Genomic DNA, 18,475 nt, shown 5'->3' on the forward strand with positions numbered 1-18,475 from the left:
TTTTAGAGCTGCTCAGTTATCTGTAATGCACTTTGAATTAAGGCATAAAGCCTGTCAGTGGATTTGTGTAAAGGAAGTATTAATAGTTTAAGAATGTTTACTTTACGGAGCCTTAATGACCAATGACTAGATGTTGTAGTGGTGAGAGAACAAATAGAAACAAAACAAGCTGGATGTAATCCCCTGCATGTTTACTTGTGAGTAAGACCTACTGAAATAAATAGGATCAGACTGCACACCAACCCCCCACAGATGCATGCTTCATCATCCCCTAGCCTAGGCAGCTTCTTTCAGTGTCTGGATGCTTTTTCAAGATTTGATCAGCCAAAATTAAGCATTTATAAGGTTCACTGATCTCACTGGCAGAGTTAAGCACATGCTCACATATGTCCAAGTGAAACTTAATAGTGCTTAACGTTATGTGGCTGGGTCATGCCCATAGTTAGGATGCATTTCTCAGGGGTTTCTTTCATTAATTCTTTCCCTCTTCTCCTGTAATACTGAAATCAACATTTCTTCATAACGAAAAAATTACGTGCATGCAGTGCTTCTGTGCAGGAACCAGAAGCTAAGTGGTACTCTGATGAAATACAAAACAGGAAGTAGTAAAAATCATCTAGCTCAGGGGTAGGCAGAAGTAGATCAGGTTCAACTTCCAGATTTACTTTGCAGTAGATCAGCAAAGGTGTTTGGTTCCCAGTTGTTCAACAACAGAAACTACAATATTACCTTTCCCATCTGTATTAGCAGTGCTTTTTTGACTCGAGAAAATCACCATTTTATAGTTCAGCTTGGGAGAAATAAATACAGTAAATGGACAAAAGTACAAAGCTTCGCAAAATGTTTAGGGATATGTGTACCCCTGTGTACCCCCAGAAAAAAGCACTGTGCATTAGGCTGTTGTAATCATCGTCAGGAATGGAACTGTGTGAAAAAGCAAAAGAAGAGTCTGGCTGGATTGCAGGCCCATCACGTTTAGCATTCTGGTCTCATAGTTGCCAACCAGATGCCTATGGGAAGTCCGAAAGCAGGACCTGAGCAGAACAACACTGTCCCCACTCTGCTATTCAGAGGCACACTGCCTGACAGCAAAAGAAGAACACAGAACATATCAAGTAGCCATTGGTAGCCTTTGGCTGCATGCACCCCCTACATTTAAAGCATATCCCCTCCACCTCTTGGGAACTGTAGTTTGTTAAGGGTACTGGGAATTGTAGCGCTGTAAAGGGTAAATGCTTTTAATGTGCTTTAAGTATACGCAGCCTCCACGAATTTGTCCAATCGTCTTTCAAAACCACTCAAATTGTTGGCCAGTGTTACATCCTGTACATCCTACTGGAAGCAAGTTATATGGGGCAAAACGTGCTCAGAGGCTATCCATTCCAATTGTACCGTCTTTGGGTAAATAGGCAAGATATGTCTTTCACACCTGGCTTCAGTGTGCAGCTTTTGGGATTCTCGTAGGAAAAAATAAACACCAAGCAGATCCAACAATGCCGAAGGCTGCCCACCCCTTTTGCAAGACAAGCTTCTGGAGTGTGAAGATCAAACATAAAACACAGTGTGTGTATATCTATATATCTAGGTACCTCTACTTCTCTCCCTCTCCCGCCCCCAATAATCATCTTGATGTGAGTTACAATACCTAACAGAGGAATTTACCGGGCAAAGTGCACAAAATGAAACATGCATGTACTTATTTTTTAACGGGCGGAGTGCAAAAAGGAGAAGCCTATATTTTTGTGGACCCTCTCCCTAAAAACCGTCCGCGCCCGAGCACTAAAAGTCAAGTTACATCCCAGCCAAGGAAGATCACTTTCAGAAAGCCTCGTCTGCACAGAGCTGCATGTTTCCTACAGAAACCCAGGTATGCGCACCGCACCGCAGCCCAGCAATGCCTGAATGAATCCATTCTGTCCATATATATATGAAGGGGCACTTCAGGAATTCACACGCATCTCCTCTGTGGGCGAGGATGCTTTTTTCGCCCTGAAGAGAGAGAGAGAGACAGGCTTCGTGCACGGCAGGAAAAGCAGCGACACCGCAGCCCGGGGCTTCCTCTAAGAGTCGGGGTTTTTTTTAAAAAAAAAAATCTTATTTTTTCACCGACTTCCTTCCTGCTTTTTTAAACTGCCCAAGCTCGAAGCTGAGCGCAGAGCTCCGGACAGAGACGCCCCTCGCCGCCGCCGGTACGTGAGTCCGCCTTCTCGCAGGGGGGCGGGCGGAGGGACACCCACCCACCCGCTTGCCTTGCCCGCGCTCCCAGCCTCCTCCGGGAGACTTAATCCACAACCGGGAAAAGGCGGCCGGGAGAGCGGAGCGCGGCTCCCGCGCCAAAAGGGGAAGAAGCGCGCCTTGCTCTGCAATGCAGCAGGGCGCGCAGGCCGTATCCCGGGGGCGGAGGAAGGGGTCCGCTTGGGAAACGTGGCGGGAAGCGCCCCTCCGGATTCTGCCCCTCGGGAAACCTGCCCGGGGGTGGCCGAGTTTGGGCAGGCGAGGCTGAGGGACGTTTCTCGCCTTGGTGCATTTCTCCGTGGAAAATTCCACCCCACTTCCTGTGCCAGAGCTCGCCCGTCATTCACATGAACTCTGGAGGCCTGGATGCTCATTTCATTATTTTTAGATTTGGGTCGCTGCATATTTTAAGGAGCGCGGGGCCCAGCGGCTCAGGGACTCCTTAAGGAAAGGAGAGAGTCGCTGCTTGACTTGCTTCTTCCTCCACGGGCTTCCTGTGTGAATTCAGGCAGTTGCTGCTGCAAAGAATAAGGGTGCCTCTGTCTTTTTTTTTTTTTTTAATGGCGTTGAGTTTTAGTCAGGTTGGGGCTCCCAGACATGCAATTTTTTGGGGGTGGGATTCAGTTACTGGCAAATTGAGGTTGCACATTGATAGTGGGTTGGAAGATCTTGCACAATAAAACCTACTTCCGCAAAAGGCCACTAAGGAAAAGGGTGGGAAAGTCGGGTAACATTTTGCTTTGACCTAACCTCCCTGGAAACAGGTTGGAAAGTTTGCTCATTAAGTAGCCAATGTTGTCTTCTTGCAAACTGATCAGAATGCCTTATCAATGAACAGGTTATCTGGAAGCAACAAGGGAAGTATTGATCCCGGTCAGTTCTACAAGAACAGGTGTATGGGTTCTGCGCTCACAGAAAATCTTTCCTAGGGTTTTTTCTGTGTTCCTTACTCCATACTAAAACACAGAGGTCACCATCTGCATAGGCAGGAAAGACAGCATATAGCTTTATTCTTTGATTAGAAATACATGTACTTAGATTAAAAAATCATTAATCTTTCCTCTAGCTAGATCGGGCCCCCAGTGAGAGTATGGAAGTAGTCCAAACTAAAGACTAAACAAGTTTTTTTAATTAAAAAAAACCTCGCCCAAAGGCCAACAAGATCTTTGGAGAGGAGTGAATGAGTTTCATCATGGGGTGCCTCAGCTGAAAGGCCCTATCTTACTACCGGTACTTATCTGGAGGAGCCCCTAAAGGCAATAGAACATAGAGCAAGGCCTCCAGTGGCAACCACAATGTGCCAAATAACCTACTCCTATTGCCCATTTAGGGCTTTATAGATAACAAGTAGCATTTTGAATTGTTTACAGAAATCAAATTGGCAACCAATGCACATTGAACAACAGAGAAATATGCTCTTGTTGCCTTCAATCACCTTCAAGGAGCTCTGAAACTCCTAAGATGTGCAACCCTTTTCAAATAATCAAGTCAAGGGTGTTCTCCAAACTCAGCATGGAAAACGTGTGCCTACCAGCCAGTGTCTTAGCTCCAGATGAGTCCGAAATTTTCCCTCTTGATACCCTTATTGGGCCTGAATTGCCGTAGTTCAGAACCATTAGCTGGCTTCAGATAATTAATTTGGCTCATCTTGTCCCCAGTGCATTGCTAGCTTCTGCACAGGACCCCCTTCTTGCTTAATACTTGGCCTGCAGAAGGTACGAACTTCCACAGAGAAATCACTGAGTCACAGAAAGACTGAGCTCCTAAACCCTGTTTGCTTTCCTTATGGTAATACCTCTCCCCCTTTAAAATTAGCAAAGCTGATCCAAGAAGGTTCTTCCTCCTGCCGTTTAGTGAGCTGGGGTAACCTCAGAGCCTCTGGATTGGAAGATTAAGTCACTTTATGCTCTACTTTCTGCTAAAGTTGGTTTGCTTAGGATGCCCCCTATTCTATCCCACTTTACATATAATCTGTTGATTTGCTGGACCTACAGTCTGGCTCTTCACCCATTCATAAAACAGCGGTTTATGCTAGGATAACTGGAAACCACCTTAAGGCAACTGTCTTATGTGAATACATTGCATTTTCAAGATTACCTCTTCCTTTCCGCCATCTTGTGTGGTCACAGGGTGGTGAAAGCAGCAAAAGTGTATTTCCACCATGATAGGTCTTTTCTCTGCTTTGCCTTTAACAATTGCACGACAGGCAGAAATCCAGCAAGTGAAGCCTCCTATCTGCATGTAAAGAAAGGCTTTACCACCTGAATTGCAGCTGTTAAAAGGCCCCAGATCCCCACCAGGAAGCAAACAAATAGCCTTGGCAATCCTATTTAATATATGGGTTTGGATAAATTGGAAATTTAAGTCTCTATGTTAGCAACTGTGAGTATGTAGAACAAGGGGATGGAAGTTATTAGAGACTGAGAAAACTCTTCATGCTGTGTTTGCACCTACCCTTTCTGATATACTTACTCCACCTGTAAAATGGGGTGTGGTGGGTAGTTGTACTTACTTAAGCTGCTATGCTTTTAGGATGAAGGCAATAATTGCCTTATGGATACTTACAACTGACAAATGAAATAGCAAAGGGGTACAGCAGCACAGCAGGGACCTACTTCTTTGCCCATAGAACAACCAATTATACAGCAAAGGAAAGAGTAACGAGGACTTTTTGTACCAGTTTTGTTGTGCCCCAGTGCTGCTTCTTTAATCTGGATATCTGACTTAAGGGAGTACAGAAATTTCCTTCCTTCTGAGAAATTGCTACTCGTAGTGATCGCTTAAACCCTCTTCCTGCTCTTAAAACTGGTGCTTGCTTTTTATAGCAACAGCCCAGGAATTCTAATGCTTTTGTTTCTTCTCTGGAAATGCTGAAGTCCTGCGGTACTATGGAAACAATTTGAAATCTAGGGTGTCAACAAAGAAGAGCTATAGGAGATGGGCAGTAGATACAGAGAGTGAAAGAACTGGTGAGGCAAGCAGACAGGGAGGGAGGGAGCAATCTTTATTTTTGCTTGCCTTGTGTTTTTTTTAAGGCCATTTTTTTTAGAAAAAGAGAAGGCAGACAGTAAACTACATGGATCCTTTCTACAGAAGCCCTCTAAGCTACATGGAGTATGAGCCCATGTTTGTGGCCTGTACGTATATTTTTGCAACGTCCCACATTAAAAGCACTGTTTGTTAGCCCCAGGCTTCTGTTCTTTTCCTGAGACTATCTGGGCTCTACCTGCTTTCTTTAGACTGTTGCTGTTTTTAATCTACTCTGATGTGCAATGGACCTTTGGAATCTATGCTATGCTGTGCATCCTCCCCTTCATTCCTCTTTCCACTAGAAAGTCTTTTCCTGTTCTATTGAGGTGTTAGCAGTCCAAATTCATGTTAGTAGATGGTCATCATGTGCCACAGCAGTGCTGTTTGGAAAGAAACCATTTGTCTTCTTACTGTAACTCCTAGTTGAGGTGGAGCTGAAGGAACAGAGTAAACGTAGTTGGGTAATTTGAGTATGCTGAATCTGGAAATTGCTGTTCCTGAGCTGATTTGTCACCTGGAAACCTGGAATTCAAGGAGGAACCCATACTGGTGTATTGCACTAATACTTCCTGCTTCTATAGCCGGTGGTGCCTGAAGGAAGCAATTAGCTGAACTGGGACTTTCAGGTACCTACAAATCAACCAAATATGTACCCAAAGTATCTGACACCGTATTAATTCTTGCAGACCATATAGTGCTATGAAAGCATATTCATTCTTTGAAATTGGGTTTCTTCTATGAATTGTTTGGGTTTTCATTATATGATATTTGGTATTTGGTGCTTTTCATTTTTTGATGTATTCATTTATTTCACAGCAGAAGTGGTTTGATAGGCATCCCCTTCTCCTTAGACTCACGGGAGCTGTAGTTCTGTAAAGGTGCCCAGGGTGTTTGTGCTCTAACAGGAAATTCTTAGCATCTGTACCAGACTACAATCACTATTTTTTTATATTTTTTTTTGTAAGAGGTTGTGGTCCCCATTTCACTTCTTGTTGCATCCCTGTATTATTACACATTTAAAAATAGGAGCGGTGGTGAACATGAGGCACTGCAACTGCCAGCCTCCATAAATCGGAGAGGGCTGTGATAAACTGCTTCTCAGGAAAAGGCACAGAGAAGCAAACCTGACTTGTACAAGGAGCACTTATGGAGTGAGTGCCTGGTGTGTCTTCAGTCTCCTTTTCTCCCTTTTCATCTCTCTAATGCACCCCTCTGCTGAAGTTTGTTGAGCCTCTGCTTCTCTCTCACTTCCTCTTTCAATCAGATGTTTCTCTTTGTGTGTGTGTGTGTGGCCTTTTGTTTCGGTGCTTTTGGGCACATGCATTTCTGAACTGGGGAGGGCTGATTTATACTGGATAGCTAGCAAAATGCATTGCAACTCAGCATAGCTGTATTCTCTGCGTTACACAGTAATTTGAGTACCCATATTTTGGCGCATCTTTGAATGCTCAAGTGATGCAGTTATGTAATCTTAGACTCTGGAGTCAGTGGCCCTTGTAGATGGCAAAGTGTATTACTTGAAGGTGTGGTATGGCAGGCCTGTTGCACCTTCTGATGACTGGGGCGCTGGACTTCTGCCCCAAAGTCCTGCCCTGATGGCATCATTGTGTATGCTTTTTCTTTCTGTGTGTGTGGTTACTGGTTCTTTAGTTGATGGAAATGTGCCTTTGCTATGTGCAATTTACTGTAGTCTTATAGTTTGATAGTTCTGCATTCCCATTCATGCAAATATATCTCAAGGTTTGATTTGCATTTAAGCAGCTGCCTCTTGACATCCAAAACTGCTTGAGGTCCACGTGGGAAGCTGTTTGTATGTGGCCACTGGGCTTGGGCATCATGGCACAGCAGACTGTGTTGTTTTTTTGGAAGCTTGTGGAGCTGTGGTGGAATTATTTGCATTGCAAAGTTGAGAGGCGGCACATGGCTTGCCCACACAGAACAGCCTCAGCAAGATTTCAATTTCTGTTGTCCACCACATTGCAGCTTATTTGTCTGAATGAGGCTTATAAACTACTCTTATCTCTGTCTTCCCAGTAGCACATGCAGTCTTGTTTTGCTGCTGGCTAAGTATATTTGGCACTTCTCCTTTTTTTGGATTAAAAAAGTCTGGTTAGGAATGATGTATTTATCACATGTAATTTTAAAAGCCACAGGTATACACACTATATAAAAGCACATTCTTTCTCTCAGAGAATTCTGGAAATTGCCCTTCCAGACTGGTTCTTCTTTTGCAGGTATATTTTGCAACATGTCATTGATGCAATAATAAATAATAATAGTGTTGGATTCCTACTGGACTGTCCAGGCAGTATTATAGCATACTTGCCACCTGGAGGGCACTCTTGCACTGTGATGCAACAAAAATGGGACAAAAACCCAAAATCCAGAACATTTCTGGTATCAAAAGTCACAGGATTTCATTCAGATGTTACAGGGCATGCACTGATGAATGACAAAGCAATATGACCACCCCAAAACTTGCAAGCAGAAACTATTAAAAGAGCACTGAAAAGGGCATGTGGAGTGGAACTGAGCCACAAAGAGACAGCTGCCAGTCAGTGTAGGCAGTACTAAGCTAGGTGGACCAGTAGTCTTACAGTATAGAACAGTTCCCATCTACCTACATAAAATGTAATCTCTCTGGGATTGATAGGCAATCTGGGTAGATAGCTGGAGTGTGAGCTGCAAATGGTTTAAAAACCCTGCATTTATTATACAATCAAAGAACTGTGTAGGATTGTACCTCTTTCAAGATCAGATCCTATTCTACTCACCAACATGGTTTCAGAAGGCATGGCTAGTTTGATGTAGCTATTAGATTAGAATTAGGGAGACCCTGGTTCAAATCATCCATGCAGATCACTGGGTTCATTTCAGCTGGCTGAGGATCCGTTGTTAAAGCTCAGTGTGCTTTACGAGTTGAACCTACGGAGTTATAAGTAAGCACTGATTTTGCATCCCGAGAAACCGGATTTTATTCTAGGCACTTCTGTTCATTGCCCTGCATTTGTGTGAGGGTGGGTATATTATATGTAATCCATTTATTTATCTATATTTCCTGCATTTTGGAGGTGTGGCTGTGGCAGCTGTCATGGTGAGCTCCTGCACTTCAAAATTTACCACTCCACCCACGTGCTGCTTTCCTCTGCCCCTCACCTCTCTTGTGCACACAGAGGTGTTCCAGACCTGCCCATCTTGGGTACTCATGAACCCTCTCGCTGTTCCTTCCTCTGTCTTTGCCTCTTGACCTCAAACCACAAGAGGAGACGTGTTCTTCTGGCATTGCAAAGGGAGTGCCAGTTTCAGCCGCTGCTGAGAATGCAGCATGCTGATTTCAGCCTTTCTTACTTCCTCCTCTTTTGGAGAAGTTTCAGTGCTTAACGGCTGCTGCTAGTAGGAGTCTGCAGCCAGGGCATGTGTTGTCATAGGAACAAACCACATGTTTCCTTCTTGCACAGGAAAAGGGACCTGGTCATAGCGCAGACAACAGCTATTTTAACTGTTGTGCAGTCAAGAAACTACACGATATTTGCAGCTGGATTCATCGGCATTCTTCATTTAATTTTTTAAAAAGCTTGTGCTATGAGCTCCATCCAGGTATTTCCCCCTCATTCCTTGCTTTTCTTTCTGAACGCCATCTCTCTAGCCTGTCCTTAACTGAGGCAAAGCCCTATAATTTGCTGCATGGCATATTTGATTTTAATTGTAGCGGAATTGATCTAGGCTGCAGTGGATCTCAGTTGCTGTGTTGCTCAGACGCTGTGTGTGGTGGGCTGTTCCTGTGTCAGCGTGCCGTGGAGGCATTTGTTCCGCAAAGGCGGCTCCTGGTGGGGTTTGCTGGGTTGCTGCTGGAGCTGTGTGAGGTGTCTTGTTACTCAGAAGAGGATGAGGCTATGGGCGCTTAGCAGATTTTTCTGCTTAAATCAGTTCCAGACCTGTATATAGGTCAAAAACGTTTTGAATCCAGTTGCAATGATCAGCCCTATAAATCAGTTCAATGAGCAACACAGAAGACAATCCCAGAATTGCGAGCTGCAGGCTTGTTGTATTGATTCCCTGTGGATGGTCCCAGCAACCAGGTGTATCTGAAAACTGGAATAAGGTTTTCAGCCACCTTGAAACTAAATTCTTGGATTGAAGATATGCTAAAAGTGCAGGGGAATCTCGCCACCTCAAAACTGACCAGTGTTCACAAGTTGCAATGGGTATTTTGAGGTTCCACTAATGGAAATGTGTAGAAACCATAATATGCCAAGGGCTATAAATCAGTGCCAGGTTCTGTTTCTGCATTAGTTGCTCTCTGTGATTCCAGTTCGATAGAGGAAGAGGGAAGTGTGTTTGTGTGTATGTGCATGTGTGTATGTATTATATGCTTTATATGTGCTCAGATATGTTTTTCTCCTATATAATATTCGAGAGAGAGCTGCCCATTAGAATATCTTACTGAGATGGCTGTGGATTTCTCTCTAGGTAGGAAAAAAAAAATCTTTTCTCACTGCCTCAGAACCTGGCCTCGATGCAGACTGTCAGCAGATGGTTTTATTTTTATAACTTTTATTGTTTGGTGCCCAAAGAACCAAGTGCGACTTGGTTTGGTTTATTTAAAAATAAATAAATAATACATATATTTTACAGTTGCTAATCACACTATTAGATAAGTTCACAGGAGGCAGTAATATTAATGGTTGTTAAGGGGGCCAGCTTGCCCTTGCTTGTTGGGCTTGCCCCCAACCATTACATTGATGGAGGTAACTGACAGGGACTGGAGTGACATCTTGTGTGTTTGTATACTTTCTGTGCTGAATATCTGGGGTTAGGAACTGCTGCACAAATAATATTTTGCTAGGTAGGTTCCTGTTGGTTTGACAGGACCAGCAGCGTTCAGGCGCCAGCAGTCTGGCTGTTGTTCACATCTCATTGTATAGAATTGACTGCAGTACAGCTGTTGAATGTCTAGACGCAACAGAATCTTAATTTTGAATACCAGAAAAAATGTCAGTGATACTTGTGCTTACAAAAGCATTTAGATGGCTCTACCTTTTCTCGCCAACCTAGCAGTTTGAAAGCACGTCAAAGTGCAAGTAGATAAATAGGTACAGCTCCGGCGGGAAGGTAAACGGCGTTTCCGTGCGCTGCTCTGGTTCGCCAGAAGTGGCTTAGTCATGCTGGCCACATGAACCGGAAGCTGTATGCCGGCTCCCTCGGCCAATAAAGCGAGATGAGCGCTGCAACCCCAGAGTCGGCCACGACTGGACCTAATGGTCAGGGGTCCATTTACCTTTACCTTTGCTCTTTATTGCAGCAGAAGCCCAGCTAAGGACTTAGGAGCCCCACCAGCGTTGTGCTTTTACACTCACTTGCAGCTTCCTCTTCCGAGGCCAGACGACCATGACTGAGAAAGACCCCGAGGTGCATGTGGAAGATGATGATGATGAGCTAGATAGCAAATTGAACTATAAGCCCCCACCTCAGAAGACGCTTCAGGAACTGCAGGAGCTGGACAAGGACGACGAGAGCCTTGCAAAGTACAAGAAGTCCCTGCTGGGGGATGGACCTGTTGTGGCAGGTATGGCTCAAGAGACCTCGGTGGGAACAGGATTGGTCCTGTGGCACAGGGGTGGGGAACCTTTTTCGCTCCACAGGCCTGACCTCATGGGCCAAAATTGATAGTGGGAGGGGCTTCCCACATGGCAATCATGTGATGCCATTATGATGTCACATGATTGTCAAATTTGGTTTGCTCTGATCTTAAAAGGGTAATGGGTGGAGGCTTGCAAAAACCTTTGTGGATCTCAACCCCCCTCCCCCCCCCGCTTTGCTTTTAAGTCCTCAATCTTGCACTGTTAATGGCTCTGATTTCTCATTATTTGATGAGTGGAGATTAAAGCCTGCTGCCTAGGCTTCACTTTCCTGTTCCAGGATGATGCAGCTGGTGCAGGGTTAAATCCTGTGCTCCCGCTCATCACTTGATGTCAGCAGTTGCATCAGCTGCTGGGCAGGTGGGTTGGGTTTGGGGCAAATGGCCAGCTGGGCCAAATTGGACTCCCCTGGCAGGCCGAGACTGGCCTGTGGGCTGAAGGTTCCCCAACCCTGATGTAGCACGACACTTTTCAGAATAGGGAAAGAGCTGATTTGGCATTATGTAGCAAGACTAGCATTGTTATGGATGAGAGAATGTGAATAAGTCTTGAATGTGGGGAAATAAATTATGTTGGTTTGCTATAAAAAATAAATTATGTTGGTTTGCTATAAAAAAAAGATTATTTTGTGTGGGTTGCTTACAGAAAGATTTGGGTTCTATTTTCAGCATTCAAATACATTCTATCTTTGACGAGGGATACCTAGTTTTGAAGCTCAGAGTTATGAGCACTTGCGACCAAAAGGATCATACCTAGCGGTGCTGAGAGAAACTCCAGCTGTGTGCACACCATACATTTAAAGCACAGAGCCAGGGGAAAAAAAAGAGAATCCTGTGTTTTACCCTGTAGAGAGCTATGATTCCCAGCACCCTTAAACTACAGCTCCCAAGATTCCTTCTTTGGGGGAGTGGGATGTGCTTTAAATGAATAGTGTAAACACAGCTTTCTGCTCATGATCCTGGAGATCTGCTGTCAGTCAGGGTTAATAGCTCTAGGTGGGATCCCCTCAGCACCTGCTACACAGTGTATCGGTGCTTCCAATGCCACAGTTTTAGGAGGCATTCGGTACTTGCCTGTAACATGTATGCAGTACAACCCAACTGAGTGAATTCATGCTTAGCTGGTCTCAGTTGGGGCCTTCGCGAATGTGTGGTTGAACATATTGGGAGGGACTCGCAAGAATTATTCTGGGAAGTGTGGATGTGGGATTGTTCTCGTCGAGCAGAGAAGGGAGCCAGGTATGTGCTCAAAAGGGTTGTTGGGCTGCAATCCTAAGCATATCTACTAGTGGGGGGAGGAGAGGAACAGTTTGTACAATCAGCAGAATCAAATGGCAATGTTCAAGCGTGACTGTAGCACTTTTAAGCTGGCAGGAACAGGAATCGTGCGGTTATGCAATTGAATACGCTCTCATAAAAAGAGGAGCAGGAGGGTATTTCAGCATGCAGCTAACACTTTGTGGCATGTATAGCTTCATCACATGTTTCTAATCCTGGAATGCCTTTATCATCATCATCATCATTAGTAGTAGTAGTATTCATTAAATTTATTAGTGGGGTTTTTTTTCCAGCAGCAACTCAAAGCAACTTACATTTAAAGCAAACACATGCATTAAAACCAGCATTTTAAAAAAGTTATTTTGTCTGAGACTTTTGGGCAGCGCTGGATGCATGTTCGAGTGGCCCCTGGGCAATGTGTCCTTTGTGGGGGGACCCTCCTCTGCTAGTGAGCACTCCTGGTCTTACCTGGTTATGATGGGGGCATACCAAGTCATGCTGGACAGCTGGGTCTCACAGTGCCCCAGAGCAATGCTATCCAAGGGGCACTGTGATAAAGGAAGAGTAGCTAGATCCAGCTGCCTGGTGTTGTTCGGAGCGCTAGGTCAAAAATTAAGGAAGGAATGGGGGTGGGCGGGCGTGGGGGCACTAGCTGCTGCCCAAGGCTCTTTTCTACAGATGCTGTAGAAGTCTTTGAGCAACAAAGGCATAGGACCTTGTTTCCTTAACAAGCTGACTTACCTACCTTTCCTGTTCCCACAGACCCTACAGTTGCCAATGTGACCGTCACTCGGCTCACCCTGGTTTGTAACAGTGCTCCAGGGCCAATTACCATGGACCTCACTGGTAGGTGAAATTCTCTTCCTTTCACAGCATAAGGCCAGTGCTTTTTTCTAAAAAAAAAGGTTTAGGGGTACTCATAGATTCACAAAATGTTTAGGGGTATGCGTAGCCCTGCATTTGTGTGTGTGTGTGTGTGGTCCCCTAGGCCATTTTCATCCTTTCCTAACCCTCCAGGGATCACACGCCAGTAGTTAGTGTGACTACCCTGCACTTTCACATTCCTGCAGACACACTCACATGACATGCTGCTCCTGAGCTGATCTATGCAGATTATGCATTATTAGGTTATTGCCCTCTTATCCCCATCAAACGATTCATCTGATGGTTGGGGAGGGCTGACCAGTCATGGCACCCTTCCTCCCATTCTGTATCTTACTTAATTTTGTTTTCTTTCTGTTGTCACTGCAAAAAGAAAATTCAGGTCTTGAGTGGGGAGGGAGAGAAAAAAAAATGGTTGAGGGCTGATACAACAAGGGACATCAGCTGGTTGACAGGTGGGTGTTGATTGGGGAAAACGGCTTTGTGGGCTGAATTGGAAACCGGGGGGGGGGGGGCAAGATTGGCCCACGGGGCAGAGGTTCCCCACCGTTGCTTAGTGAGTGCAGGTTAGGCGAGACTTAAACTGGGCACTCTGATATCTGAGGTGTCTTATTCCTTTTGGACACATTAAGTGTTTTTTTTGTTTTTGTTTTTTAAAGCAAAAGAATTTGAGGATGCTTAAAAAACAACAACAGAGTGACACATCTCAGTAAGTAGGTCATAGAAACTTTTCCCAGAGTCCTATGAAATGTACACAGAATAGTTCTTGCCAAGCCCTTTTGGCTGGCACAGACTACAGCATCAGTCCTTTTTGCAGACTAAATCAGCAGTCTGCTTCACACCAGTGTGAGAGAGTCACGCTTCGCCTTATATGGACTTCTTATCTGAGAGAGGAAGTTGGGGCTCGGCAGAGCTAGGATGCTTCCTCTTCAGCTGAAATCTCTGGGGAGGCAATACCACAAACGGTTTCTTGATTATCTCAACATTATGCAGCCTGTTTTGTGCGAGCACCTAGGCTCCTCTCAACAGCTTCACCCCTTGCACAAACCCCCCTCAGTGTCGGTGGCTCTTTGCACAAGAGAATCTCCCAAGGAGTTGTGCCTATCTCCCCCCCCCCCCCCCAGTTCATGGGACTGACAGAAAATGTGCTCATATACACAAACACACAAGTACACAGGCACATTTATGGTTCAGGAATACATACACAACCCTATTTGCAACCATAAAGTACAGGTATCGCAGGCATGTTAAGACTGTTATCTATGCAACATAAACAACTCGAATAGCGATTTTCTTTGTTTAGGGAACCTCAACAACTGTCTGTGTAGGGGAATGTTCAAGATCTCAATCAAAGATGTTGCATTGCCTCTTCAAACATCGCCCAGGATTCTTTGGAGAATGCTCTTTTAGTTTTAATGTATTTGTTTAAAACATGTATATGCCTTCATCAAACATACTCCACTTTACCTTGTGTGAAATCGATGCATATTTGAAGGGCAGATGTTTAAATGTCCACATGTACCACAGTCCTTCAACATACTATAGTTAGAACAGTTTATGGGTAAATGTGTTCTCTTGTGTCTTGTCTTCTTCACAAGATTAACTGGGTGTCTCTCTTCTCTCCCTGACCCACCTCAGGGGACCTTGAAGCTCTCAAGAAACAGACATTTGTAATAAAGGAAGGATCTGAATATTGTGCCAAGATCCACTTCAAAGTGAGTCACTCTTCTACTTGTGTTTTCTGTGGGTGTCTAGTGCTGGGTTCTGCCCCCTGCTGATGCCTGGTGCAATGCAAACCTGTGTATTGGGTTGTAGGTTCACATGTTTCAAACCCTGACAGTCTAAATAGTAAAAGCACTGCTAAATTAAAAGGGTATATTGTGCAAAGACAGCAGTAGGCTGTACCAGGCCAAAATGGTTTTCCACAATGCAGGCTCTTGCATTCCTAAACCCCACTGCTGGGACTGGTACCGTATTTTTCGCTCCATAAGACACACCTAACCATAAGACACACCTAGTTTTTAGAGGAGGAAAGGGGGAAAGCCCCGGTTTTTTGAGGATCAGCTCAAAGTTGTGCAGCTTCTTTTGCAAAGGGGAAAAGCCCCGGTTTTTTGAGGATCAGCTCAAAGTTGTTGAGCTTACTTTGCAAAGGGAAAAAATCCTGTTTTTATGGGGTTCAACTCACAGTTCTGAAGCTTCTTTAGGAAAGGAAAGGGAGCCGTTTCTACAGTTTCCAGACAGATAATCTGATCAGCCAGTTGCTGGGGAAACAAACAGCCTCCGTCTGCAGAACATTCAACAATGGAGGCCTGGGCAAGGGGGCGGGGCCAGAAATGGAGCCAGCAATCGACCACACATTCGCTCCATAAGATGCACAGACATTTCCCCTTACTTTTTTGGAGGAAAAAAGTGCGTCTTATAGAGCGAAAAAATATGGTAGTTTATTTAGTTTATATTGTTATTCTTTAATGTATTTTATTGGAATGGTAAATGTTGCAGATCAACCAGAGTGGTGCTCCCCACCAGAAGTACAACATATAAATGTTTCAATAGTTGTCTTTTCAGAAAAGTTTTTTACAATGTTTACAGCTTTCGTAAAATCACCCTTTTTTCAAATCTCATTACTGTGATATTGTTGTACTTCACAGAGAATTTTACACTTGTGCAAAACTGACTTGAAGGTGCACTTGGAGAAAGGCTTAAACTCAGTGCTTTTTTCTGGGGGGGGCGCAGGGGTACGCATACCCCTAAACATTTTGTGTATCTAAGTTTGGCCTCATTGAGGGCAGTATTTCAATATGAGTAGGAAAATGAGAGTACCCCTAAACATTTATTTTTTTAAAGCACTGCTTAAACAGCCTATCGAAAAGCAGCAAATCAAGTGGGGGGGATAGATTTGTGTGGTATCTGAAAAAACAAGTAATTGGTTAATTTATATGATGACATATAATTAAATTGCATTTGCAAGCCCGTTACTAAATGTGAATGAGTTTATCTGAAAAAATTACACTAAATTTATCATTCTAAAATGTAATAAAAGCTATCCGTTTCTCAGCTTGATCCCTGCGCTGGCCTAGAGTAAACTTCTCATGTAAAGGAGTTTCATTATTGGCAAGCACCTCTTGCAGCTGCTTATGAGGAGGCACTCTGAAATTGAGTAGGGTGGGCTTTATTCCTCCATGCCATCTCCCAACAGCCAAAAAGGGTGAGGGATGGCAAAACGTGGCACAAGCAAAGAGGAAACAAGGAGGGAAACGTGGAATAAAACAGAGTCTTATTACCAAGGCAAAAGGGGCGGCAGAAGCTTGAATGACGATGCTTTTGTCTTGCAGGTAAATAGAGAAATTGTATCTGGCTTGAAATATGTGCAGCATACTTACCGGACAGGGGTGAAAGGTAAGTAAAAATGAGCTAATTTTTTTCTTCCTTAGCAAAGCTTCTTCCCACCTCCCTGCATACTGTTCTCCTTTACTACTCCAGCTCACCTAATCCCACTCACTTTCCCATGTATTCCCCATCACTTTCCAAACTGCAAACATTCCATTTTTTTTAAAAAAAGCTGAATTTGTTGTGTTAGGGCAACAGACGGCTTTGATCAAAATTAAATGCATAAACTTAAAGTTTGGATATGCCCTTGGACCCCTCCCACAAAATACTGCCAGTTTGGAGGCAACCTAGTTTATGGAAAGAACATTAAAATTATTTCTGGGCTATTTTCTGTGCATGGTTGCAGAGCACAGGACTCCCTCACTACAGGCTGATGCAGCAGAGAAACTGCAGAGCTGAGCTGCTTGTGTGGCTGTCTCTCAGCAGCCTGTGTTTGTGCCCTGCCTCTGATGACTTTCTTGTGGGCTGTTCTCTCCTAGTGGACAAAGTGACATTCATGGTGGGCAGCTATGGGCCACGGCCGGAGGAATACGAATTCATTACGCCTCTCGAGGAGGCACCTAAAGGCATGATGGCTCGAGGAAACTACCGCAACAAGTCCTTCTTCACTGACGACGACAAGCACGACCATCTCACCTGGGAGTGGAACTTGGCCATCAAGAAGGAGTGGACAGAATGAGCTCCACCTCGTTTCTCCTCCCCCTTTGCTTCCTCCTGCCTCTTGCACTGTTCTCCAGGTGTGCCAGTCTCTGGCTCCTGCATGCCACGCTTCCTCCAACACCCCCCCACCTGGCCCTTTTACTGTCACAAGAAATTCTGTTTTAACACAGGCCTTGGAACAGACTCTGTCTCTCCTGCACTGAAAAATAAACCACAAGGAATTAAAACTGGGACAAATCATCCTCTCTGCTTGCATAGGATCAGTCCTTGAAGTGCCTTTGCTAGGAAGACGCACAGATACTAACCCAACACAATTGTTATCTAGGTTGTCCCCATTTAAAGATCTATGGCCGTTAGCCTAGTTTCCTTGCAGTCTGTATTCACTGGAAACATACTTGCCTATGAGTGGATTCTATCTAATTTAAGCTTGTTTTTTGTGTGTGCAAAACTTGCCTTTGAGAGTAGCAGGAGACACAGTTCCTGCCCTGGCCTGTGAAAATGTCTGTGTCTTTGAAAATAAAGCCAGTTTTGTCCTTTGCTTCCGAGTGTCTCGTGTTTCATATAGTAAATGGATTTGTTCCGTCCTTTGCACATGCAGAATGTCAAACATATTCAGAGCTACAATGAATTTTAAAAATAGATCCAAATACTTTTTTTTTATAATAATATTTATTGCTTTTCCAACAATTTAAACAAAGCAAAATAAACAGTACAATACAATACAAAGACACTACATAATATAATATAACATACAAACACTACATAACAATAACACATTAGACTAACAAAACTAAATAAAAACAATTTAAAACACACCAAACAATTTCATTATCTTGTCTTTCATTCACTTATTTCGGCAACCTCCTCACACCTCCCTTTTTGTATTCCACTTCTGTTAATTGTTTCAGCAATTCCTTTCCATCTTCCTCTGTTTTCTATCCTATAATTATCTTAACATTTCTAACCTTATTTTACTCTAATAATCTAATTATGCTTAATTCCTTATCACATTTCTACTAAAACTATATCACTTCATTTCCACCTTTTTCTAACATTCATTAATTTTACAGTATTTCTGTAAATAGTCTTTGAACTTTTTCCAGTCTTCTTCCACCGACTCTTCTCCCTGGTCTCGGATTCTGCCAGTCATTTCCGCCAGTTCCATATAGTCCATCAACTTCATCTGCCATTCTTCCCGGGTGGGTAAATCTTGTGTCTTCCAATACTTTGCGATGAGAATTCTTGCTGCTGTTGTTGCGTACATAAAAAAGGTTCTATCCTTCCTTGGCACCAATTGGCCGACCATGCCCAGGAGAAAGGCCTCTGGTTTCTTCAGAAAGGTATACTTAAATACCTTTTTCATTT

The 18,475-nt window shown here is 44.0% G+C and overlaps 2 protein-coding genes across 6 annotated transcripts in view; one reads left to right on the forward strand and one right to left on the reverse strand.

The window, feature by feature from the left end:
- The window catches only part of PDE6H (phosphodiesterase 6H), a 31,798-nt gene extending 25,796 nt beyond the window's left edge, over positions 1-6,002 (reverse strand). Inside the window, exon 1 of the mRNA XM_083574258.1 lies at positions 5,677-6,002. The gene's annotated coding sequence lies outside the window, so the exon portion shown is untranslated. The remainder of the gene's footprint in view (positions 1-5,676) is intronic.
- On the forward strand, positions 1,842-17,648 carry ARHGDIB (Rho GDP dissociation inhibitor beta). Of its 5 annotated transcripts, none has more exons than XM_083574250.1 (6): positions 1,842-2,189; positions 10,568-10,831; positions 12,944-13,027; positions 14,702-14,778; positions 16,396-16,459; positions 16,930-17,648. In XM_083574250.1, exons 2-6 carry the CDS (start codon positions 10,654-10,656, stop codon positions 17,127-17,129), a joined length of 603 nt encoding a protein of 200 aa, XP_083430376.1. In that variant the 5' UTR covers positions 1,842-2,189; positions 10,568-10,653; the 3' UTR covers positions 17,130-17,648. The 5 variants fall into 5 exon arrangements, with proteins under 5 accessions (XP_083430376.1, XP_083430378.1, XP_083430380.1 ...); XM_083574252.1 differs by having other exon boundaries at positions 2,022-2,189; positions 10,571-10,831; XM_083574254.1 differs by having other exon boundaries at positions 2,183-5,372.
- The last annotated feature ends 827 nt before the right edge of the window (positions 17,649-18,475 follow it).

The sequence above is a fragment of the Podarcis filfolensis genome, assembly GCF_964270895.1.
Source record: "Podarcis filfolensis genome assembly, chromosome: 10".
NCBI lineage: Eukaryota > Metazoa > Chordata > Lepidosauria > Squamata > Lacertidae > Podarcis > Podarcis filfolensis.